Raw genomic sequence first — 9,891 nt, 5'->3', positions numbered from 1 at the left:
CGGTCCAGTGCTGCGGCAGCGGCCACATCCCAGGCCGCCGCCAGATTTTCAGCCGAGTCGTGAACTAGATCCTCCGGATATGGCCCAAGCTCCGTCAGGAACCTCTCTGGGTCCATCAGGCGCCTGGGGCGGAACCATCTGTGCGGTTCCGACTCCCTGCGGTGGGGGGGAGCGGTCCGGAAGTCCATCCTAAGGAGTGAATGATCTGATCATGACAGGGGCTCTATAACTACCTCCCCCATTTCCAGATCATTGCATGTGAATCTGGCCCTTGTCTAAGGGATTGAGGTGATGCATGAATCCAATCAATTTCAGTGGATTCTGGACTATAAAATAAATAATGGCTTAGTATGACACCAAACCAGAGTTTTGTATGCCTGTCAGTCTTCTCCAATACAACACTTTATGGGACTGAAATATTTGAAGTTCCAGAAGTTACAATGCAACATATCTGAGTTCAGGTATGCAAAAATCTAAATGACCACTAGAAGGCAACAAAAAGATGTTCAATCAATCTTCTGCTGCCATCTGGTGGTTGTCTCAATTTTTGTAGCCCAGACTGATAGCTGTAATCATTGGATTTTGAAAAAACTATTGAGTTTTGGATTAAAATTTGGTTTCGGTGATCCCCAACAGTTATCAATCCAGGTTTGGAGAAGACAGGACACTATAGGTTTATTTTTTGTACAAATGTAGACTCTCTTTGGCTGGCATTGTGCATCATCTTATAACTTGGTTTACGTAATCATGGTTGACTGAGTAACCTTCAATTGGAATGATTTACAGTATGCATTAACCCAAAACCAAACAAATCACATTTGGCTTGGCATGTTTGGTGATCCAAGCCTCCCCCTTCTGTCTCTTTTTCTAGCTCTGCCGAAACCATCCATTGTATGGCACCAAGCTCAAGATGCAATGGGAAAGCACCAGTTTCAGTGCTCTGCCCAAGAGGAATATGCAGGCAGCTGGTTCTCGTTGTACATGGGAGGCAGCCAGAAGCCGGTAGCTCAAAAGAAAGCTTTGCCAACAGAATCTAGTGCCACCTTTGAGGTCCATGAGGTGGGCTCAGATGAGCAATTCCACTGTAGCTATGAAATCTGGGAGGCTGGGAAGGCAATCCGCTCTCCACTTAGCCAGCCTGCAAACTTCACAGAAGGTGAGTATTAAGCTGAATCTATCTTATCTCTCTCCCTTTCTCTCTCTCCATCCATCCATCTTTTCTGTTTGGCTACTTAATGAGAAGAGAGGACTCACTGGAAAAGATCCTGAGGTTGGGAAAGAAGGAAGGCAAAAGGAGAAGGGAATGGTAGAGGATGAGATGGTTGGATAGTGTGATTGATACAATGAACATGAATTTGGGCAAAATCTGGGAGAGAGTGGAGGGGGAGACCCTGTCATGCGGTGGTCCATGGGGTCATGAAGAGTCTGACACGACTTAGTGACTGAACAACAATAACCACCCTCCATCCATCCCTCTGTCCATTCATCCCCTTCTCGCTCCATCCTGTTATCCATCCATCCTTTCAACCCTCCCTCCATCTATCCATTCTATTATCCATCCCTCCTTCTATCCATCCATTCTATTATCCATCCATTTTTCTGTCTGTCCATTCTATCATCCATCCATCCATCCATCCTATTATCCCTCCCTGCCTCCCTCCATCTATCCATGTGACCATGGGGATGCTGCAATGGTCGTAAATGTGAAAAATAGTCATGTCACTTTTTTCAGTGCCATTGAAACTTTGAACTAAACAAATGGCTGTAAGTCAAGAACTACCTGTACCTGTATATCCTATAGTTCTCCAGTGCAGAAGGCTGAAAATTGATTTCTATAATCCTCATTTTATGTGCTATTCTCTTCAATCTAAGGTAATTTAGTTCCAAGCTAAAAAAAAAAGAAGAAAGAAGAATTGCATCCTTTTTTTATTTTGAAAAGCATCACTACATTTCAATCCTAACTAAGCATGGGTTGTTTGAAATACGTACACACCGGATCAAATGTCAACCCTGCTCCAAACTGAGGCAGGATAGAAGAGCATCCAGGAAGAACAGGAAGAATGACATTCACTTTGTAAAAATCCTTCAATTCCCATCATCCTCAGCCAGTCTAGCTAAAAGATAGCTTGGCTAGGAATGCTGACTTCTAACTACAGATATAAAAACTTGGTTTTTATCTACATTTTTTAAAAATGTAGATAAAAACCCACCTTTTATTTAAATTAGAAAAGCTTGCTTCCAAGGAAACAGATCTAGCTGCTGTTCTGAAATGAAATATATTGTTTTTCATTCCTCCCTGCCTGGGGTGCTGGCATATTCCAGGCAGAGATTAATTTTTATTATGTTTTGTTTCCTTTGCTGCTCTGTAACAATGTTTCCCAACCTTAGCAGGTTTAAGGTGTGAATTTCAACTCTTAGGAGTTGAAATCTACAGATCTTAAAATTGCTGTGGTTGAAAAATATTGCTCTAAAGCAGTGGTTCTCAACCTTTTTAATGCCGCGACCCCAACCGGTCGTAAGACGAGAACTAAACCGGTCGTAAGTCGAGGACTAAACCGGTCGTAAGTCGAGGACTACCCAACCGGTCATAAGTCGAGGACTTTCCCTGCCCGGGAGCACTGCGCATGTGTGGTTCCGCCCTCTGCGCCGGCCGAGGCGTAGCTGGCAAGCGGCAGAGACGGAGCAGGCTGACCACCAGCTGGCCCAGCCCAAGGGAGGTAAGGCACCCGCCGGAAAAGGGGGAAAAAATGGCGGACAAAAAAAATGGCGGACAGCCTTGCTTGGCAACCCCCATGAAATGGTCGATCGACCCCAAATGGGGTCCCGACCCACAGGTTGAGAACCACTGCTCTAAAGCATGCCAGCAACCGGTCCACACAAACAAGCAAAGCCTCATCCACGAGATGCAGGCAGCACACAAAACCACACACCCTCCAGTCCACGGAAATACTTCTCTCCATGGAACCAGTCCCTGGTGCCCAAAAGGTTGGAGACCTCTGCTTTAGAGCAGGAGTGTCCAACCTTGGCAATTTTAAGACTTGTAGACTTCAACTCCCAGAATTCCCCAGCCAGCCATGCTGGCTGGGGAATTCTGGAAGTTGAAGTCCACAAGTGTTAAAGTTGCCAAAGTTGGTAAACCCTGCAATAAATAGAGAGGGAAGGGCACATACATTACAATAACCATCACCACTCTAATTACCCTGGTTGGTCCTGAAGCTGAATGTAAAACTTTTGTCTCCTCCAGTGCATTACCCAAAGCCCTCAATTGCTGCGAGTCCCAGCACAGAAATCTCAGTGGGACAGGACTGGACACTCCGTTGTTGGGCTCCCTTTTCAGGTGTCAGCTTCGTCTTCTACCAGGCCAGGGACTTCCGGTATGAGGTCACTCCTCGAGGGGATTCCAACATGGCTGAATTCTCCCTGGAGAATGTCACAGGGGCTGATGAAGGACGGTACACGTGCTACTACCACAGCCTCACCGATCCTGTCATCTGGTCCAATGCCAGCAGCCCAGTGGTGCTGAAAATCCTGGGTGAGGAAAGGCGAGGAGGTGGCATCTTGCCAAAATTAAAGCACATGGATGTTTTCCTGAATTGTACAATGAATGGGGAATGTTGGCTCCATGTTGGGATTGACTGAGACTGAGTTTGGTGTAGTGGTTAAAGGCACCAGGCCAGAAACTAAGAGACTGTGAATTCTAGTTCTGACCTAGGTGTGAAACTTGGCTGGGTGGCTTTGGGCAAGTTACCAGGAGACTGTGAGTTCTAGTCTCACCTTAGGCATGAAATCTAAAGGCGACTTTGGACCAGTCACCAGGAGCTTGTGAGTTCTAGTCCTGTCATAGTGCTGAAAGCCGATTGAATAACTCTAAACCGGTTGCCAGGAACTGAATTCTAAACCAGCCTTAAGCACGAAAGCCAGTTGTGTTACTTTAGGCCAATCACCAGGAGATTGTGAGTTCTAGTCCTGCCTTAGAAACAAATCCAACTGAGTATTTTGGGATCAGTTCTTCTCTTTCAGCTCCAGAAAGAAGAAGGCAAGGGGGGGGGGGGGAGAAACATCACTTCTGAATATCTTGTGTCAAAACTGAATTTAAAGGCATATTCGGATATGATTAAAATGGCTGATTTTATCCTGATCTCCCATCTGGAATTTGTGGGTTTACTCTTTTTAGTTATTTAATACTGTATACGATTGCCATTTCCTGTTAGATCTTTTGTTTGAAGTAAGGAAAGGTGGCACAAGAAGGGAAAATACTAGATTAGTCATCATTTAATTCCTGTACTATTATCTCTCTTATACATACACACACAACACACGAACATACTACACAAAATTTATTTCAGACAGCTGTTTGTTTTCTTTCTTTCTTGGTCCTTTCATTTGTCCCTTTGTGTGAAAAAAATACATGGAACAGTTCCTGTCTGGACACCCTGCATTATCAGAAATTCCAGTAATCTTTGCAGGAATGACTATAAATTAATAAAAATGTCTAGCTTTTGTTTCTGAAATATGGTCTGGAGACTAGAAAAGGGTAATGAAAAGAAAGCTGAGACACCCCCTGAGTTCTTCCTTACCAGCTAAGGGGGACAAAATAATAATAATAGTAACAACAGCAACAGCAACAACAATAATAATAATGTTGGAAGGGATCTTGGAGGTCATCTAGTCCAACCCCCTGCTCAGGCAGGAAACCCTATACTATTTCAGATGGCAGCCACAACTTTGCAATCGAAACCCCGTCATTATGTTGACTTTTTTGACCTCTTCCCTGCAGACTCCCTTGCTTACTAGTTTTATTGCCTAGTTTTATTACAAAATTATTGATTTTTTTTTTCCAGGTGTGTCTGATGTTAGCAGATATCAAGAGGTGTTGGTTGACTCTGCAGGGAGGTATCGAGTGAATTGTTCCATGCCCTCCATAACTGGGGGCTGGTTCTATCTGTATATTGATGGGGAGTTCTTTGCTGAAACCAGAGCATGGCAAAATGGGACAAGCGCCAGCTTCGGCCTCACAGAAGATGCCCTCAGCAGCCTCAAGGGCAAGCTGAGCTGCCAGTTTGGGGAAAACCAACTCAACGATACCATAAGGCAGACACAAGGTGAGCCATGAGGGAATGAGGGCAGGAGAGACTGAGAGGGTGGTGGTGGTGGTGATGTACCATCCAGGTAAATGACGGTTTGCAAAGTCTTCATCTTGAGAAGCTCACAGTCTAACCCAGGCGTAGGCAACCTTAGCTGTTTTATGACTCGTGGACTTCAACTCCCAGAATTCCTGAGCCAGCATGGCTGGCTCAAGAATTCTGGGAGTTGAAGTCCACAAGTCATAAAAGAACCAAGGTTGCCTACCCCTGGTCTAATCTTTGAAGAAAGTTCCATGGTTATGCAGGAAGTGTGGGGTGCTTGGTGTTCTCTGCGCTTGGTTGTTTTCTTGCAGATGTTTCATTACCCAACTAGGTAACATCATCCCTGCAAGTCCCACTCCCTTCTGGCGCTGGTGATGTTATCTAGTTGGGTAATGAAACGTCTGCAAGAAAACAACCAAGCTCAGCGTACATCAAGGAATCCATAGCTACAGATATTCTCTTCTCTTGATTACATAGGAAAGTATAGCAGTGCCTGTTGGAGGGAAACAGCCGTGGAGTCTTTCCCCATTCCTGAGTTGAGGTAGTACCCAACCATCCTTGAATCAGCAGGAAACTCTTATCATCATGGCCTTGCTTCCCACCTTGCTGGGGTCTATTCTGCAACTCTTTCCAGTGTCCATGAGTGACGCTTTCCTGAATTTGCATATGTAAGGAGAGTTAAGCAAATGGATAGGTTGTTGCCTCCAGCTTTACATCCCAGCCCCTCTCTGGATGTTGTGAGCTGGCAGGGTCTAGATTACAAAAAGGAAGACTTTGAAAGAAAGGGGGAAGATCTGTTACCAAAACAACGAATAAGGAAAATCCAAATGGTGGGGGAGGATTATAAAAATGTTTTAGACACCATCCCCCTAATTCACATGAGTATAAAAGTTAGGAGGGGAAGCATACCAGACTTACAAGATTATGTTGTTATAATCAATCTAAATAAAAGTAGTTTTTAAACTTTCTATAGATAGTCCTTGACTTATGACTAGTCTCTTAGCAACCATGCAACATGATAATGGAGTCCCCAAAAGCTACTTACAACCTGGATTCAAAGTTCCGATATTTGGGTCCCCACTGCTGTTATATGCCTGCATTTTGGGTGCTTGGCAGGTGACCCACATTTATGGCTGTTTGCAGCATCCTTTAGTCACATGATCATGATTTATATTTTTTGCTGAAACTAGCATTTTTCCCCGATTTCTGACAAAAGAATGTCCCCCATTGAGCCGTGGGTTTGCTTAACAACCTCAGCATTCACTTAACAACTGCCACATTCCATTTACAACTGCCACGATCTCCTAACATCTGTCACAAAAAAGGTTGTAAAATTGGCCAGGGTTACCTGCTTTGGTGACCCACTTTAGAATAATCACGAATTAGGAATGAAATTGTGAACTGTTTGTATTTCTTGATCTAGTCTGTTCACACAGAAAGACATTTGAGATCCTGTAGGGATCTCACTGGGTGGCAGTGGAGAAAATGGGAAATGGGGGGGCAGGGTGGAGGCTGTAGGACAGCCAAGGGCCCACTTATATTAAATATAACTATGGTACAATTTCAGCTTTGAACAAAGTTTATATTCTCCGCTCCTGACCACCTACAGGTAGTCCTCGAGTTACAACCATTATTGAGCCCAAAATTCCCTTTGCTAAGGAAGACCGTTGTTAAGTGAATTTTGCCCCGTTTTATGAACTTGCTTGCCACGTTTGTTAAATGAATCATTGCAGTTGTTAAGTTAGTGACATGGTTGTTAAGTGAATCTGGCTTCTCCTCTGACTTTGCTTATCAGAAAGTCACAAAGGGTGATCATATGAGCCTGGGACATTGCAATCGTCATAAATACATGTCAGTTGCCAAGTGTCTAAATTTTGATCATGTGACCATGAGGATGCTGCAACAGGCATACATGTGAAAACTGGTCATTTTTTTCAGTCCTTTTGTAACTTTAAATGGGCTGGGGGTTGAAGTCTACTACCTTAAAATTGCCATGGTTGAGAAACGCTGGATTAGACACTGTGATAGGATATCCCTCAAGAGATTTATATGACCCCCATCTTGCCTCTGTTTAAATGAAACCAAACAATTTTCCCCAGATCTTGGCCTAGAGTAGACAGTGAGATGTACATTTTAGTGGCCTCTGTGTCTGTGTTCTTTTTCCAGACATTTATTTTGTAGGATCTCTGTAGTCTTCTATTTTTAATTGTCTTGAGTTGTATGCTGTCCAGTGTCAGGATGGAATCAGGCAGCCTATAAATTAAAGAAACAAACTGACGTAGAAAGCGTCCTCTGGATTTACACATCATACTAAATCGTAATGTAGGTTGTTTGGTTTTATCTTAGTAAGTTCTATGAATCAAACCAATGTGGTTTTGTGCAATGAGTATGTCATCAACAGACACAAACATAAACGATATCTACATACTGTAGAAAAGCTAACAGGACACGGATATGTATACCGGTAAGTTAAAATATATTGATAAATGTCTTAATTGATCGAGTTATAATTAGAAATGTATTAATTTGAATGTGATATAATAATCAAGGGAAATAGAGAGGACATTTTTGATGATGTAACCTGAGATATCCACGAAAGAGCTTGTTATTGGATTATTGATTGCCCAATCACCACACTGCTTCCTAAACATTTGGATGTAAAACTGGAAAATTAATAAAACTTGTTTAAAAAAAAAAGAAAAGCTAACAAGGGAACAAAAATGCTAAAACATTTCCCCACCAACAGTCAACACTCAGATGAGCATAGATTTACATCCAGATTAACATCAGATCAACAATCAAGAAGTAAATAATATCCCTTTCAAGGAATTGCCAAACAAGCTAACAATAAGCAGCACAACCAAGGCCACTCTCACCAGTACTGACAGGGCAAGCCACTCAAATATAAATTGAGAACAAACCCATTCCTTAACCAGCACTGATGATGCTACCTAGCTTGGGGTAATGAAATGTCTGCAAGAAAACAGCCAAGCTCAGAGACCGTCAAGGATCCCTCATGAGTATGTCAACTCAGCCAGCTGTTTGTTCAACAGTTATGGTTAAGCACATCATGGCAGTGATTTAATTCCAGTTATGACTAGACTGCAAAAGTTTGAAGGATCAATTACAATTCCACTGTTCCTTCTAGGGAAGATTTAATCAGTTGTGCTCAAGCCAGCCAGAACAAAATTTAAATAACAGTCTTATAATTAAACCATTAAAGCTCAGCCATTAAAAACTCATCAAATGCAAACATGTTGTTAAGAAAGTCAGAATGCATAATGAAGATTTATTGTGGAAGTGCTTTCCTTTTTTACAGTATATATATATATATATATTTTTCCTTTAAAGAGTCACTTCTGCCGAGCCCTGATTTCACTGCAGCCAATTCTGTACGTCTCGGCCTCGGGTTCACTATCCTTGTGGCAGCCGTGGCTTTTGTGGCTGATGCGCTTTGGACTGAGAGGTCTCGGGAGAACTGAGCCAGGCAAAAGCTTCTGAATCTGCGAGATATGTGGGGTCACGCAAAAGCATGGCTTGAGACGGTCTTTTCTGGTGGCTGCATCCAACGAGAAGAGGGGTAACGGTCAAGACAACTGAACGCTTCCTGTGCAAATTGAAGCTTTCATTACTCAAAACCATTGATCAGAATGTCTTATCGAACTTTGAGAAGTGGTTGCAAGTCCCTCCCTTTAGCACCGTCGAAACTTGGAACAGCCCCTAAATGAATGGTCTTGAGGAGTCTATCTGTGTCATAAAAACGATATCACTGAATGACCTTTATGTCATTTCAACAAATTACCTTTAGTAATTTCCATCCATTTTTCATCTTAAAAGGAATACTTTGGGAGATTTTCTAATGTATTTTAGCACATGTGGCAATCTTTAAGTCAATTTAAATTGAACTGTCCTGTGGTGATGGGTAATGGATTCGTGTGTCATTACCCAAAGAAAAAACTGCTTTTACGCAATTTGGGATAATTTACCCAGATTTAGAAGTGCTGCTCTAGAAGCTGGTCTTCATATCTGCAATAAAAGCTGCTTTTATTTTACTTATGTGTTTGTCTTGTCTGTCTTATGAAAGGTTGGAGGTAGATTGGACATTTACAGAGAGAATTATTGCAGTGACCAGAATATTGTTAGAGCAGTCCTTAATTTACTCACTTACTTTTCAGTAGCTGAAGTTGAAACAGGAATTTTGTTCAACTTTCTGTTGTGGACTCTTGTTAAAAAACATGGAAGCTAGACTCATAAAACAAGTAAGTTGTGTTATCTGTGGAAGAAAATTAAAGTACCACTAATATTTCTCCCAGTGTAATCATTTCAGCAAATCAGTACATAGAATCTCACCAAGGGGCTGGGAGTAGAAACAAGTAGCATCCCCACTGGCCATCACAGCTTGGAATTCTGGGATTTGCAGTCCAACCCTCCGATCCTCTGGGCTCTACTCGGCCTCCAGGGAACTTAGATCCTTGGGCCCGGGATCACTGGCTGATGTTATGCAACGCCAGGTCCGTGGTAAACAAGGCCCCCCTCATCCAAGATCTTATCCAAGAGGGGGGTGCAGACCTGGCAGGTATCACCGAGACCTGGTTGGGCACGGAAGGGGGAGTGCCCCTCGTTGACATCTGCCCGCCAGGTTTCCAGGTATTCCATCAGCCAAGGACCCGGGGTAGGGGCGGTGGGGTAGCGGTCATTATAAGGGAGAATCTATGTCCGAGGGAGACCACTGTGCCTCAGATAGACGGTGGAGAGTCCCTCCTTG

At 43.2% G+C, this 9,891-nt stretch overlaps 1 protein-coding gene across 1 annotated transcript; it reads left to right on the top strand.

The window, feature by feature from the left end:
- Positions 1-915: 915 nt before the first annotated feature.
- On the top strand, positions 916-8,608 carry LOC107283081 (T-cell-interacting, activating receptor on myeloid cells protein 1-like). The gene is made up of 4 exons (XM_015810932.1): positions 916-1,156; positions 3,245-3,532; positions 4,842-5,102; positions 8,478-8,608. The coding sequence occupies exons 1-4, from the start codon at positions 916-918 to the stop codon at positions 8,606-8,608; spliced, it is 921 nt and encodes a 306-aa protein (XP_015666418.1).
- The last annotated feature ends 1,283 nt before the right edge of the window (positions 8,609-9,891 follow it).

The sequence above is a fragment of the Protobothrops mucrosquamatus genome, unplaced genomic scaffold (assembly GCF_001527695.2).
Source record: "Protobothrops mucrosquamatus isolate PMUCROS unplaced genomic scaffold, P.Mucros_1.0 scaffold25, whole genome shotgun sequence".
In the NCBI taxonomy this organism is placed as follows: domain Eukaryota; kingdom Metazoa; phylum Chordata; class Lepidosauria; order Squamata; family Viperidae; genus Protobothrops; species Protobothrops mucrosquamatus.
Note: the sequence above shows the minus strand (reverse complement) of the source record. Positions and strands in the feature narration are given on the sequence as shown.

What these genes read in the sequence shown, in the direction of transcription:
- LOC107283081 (XM_015810932.1), top strand. Translation starts at nt 916, where the DNA reads ATGGGAAAGCACCAGTTTCAGTGCTCTGCCCAAGAGGAATATGCAGGC. An exon ending in AGTGGTGCTGAAAATCCTGG is followed by an intron (nt 3,533 to 4,841) that starts GTGAGGAAAGGC and finishes TTTTTTTTCCAG; the next exon opens with GTGTGTCTGATGTTAGCAGA. An exon ending in TACCATAAGGCAGACACAAG is followed by an intron (nt 5,103 to 8,477) that starts GTGAGCCATGAG and finishes TTTCCTTTAAAG; the next exon opens with AGTCACTTCTGCCGAGCCCT.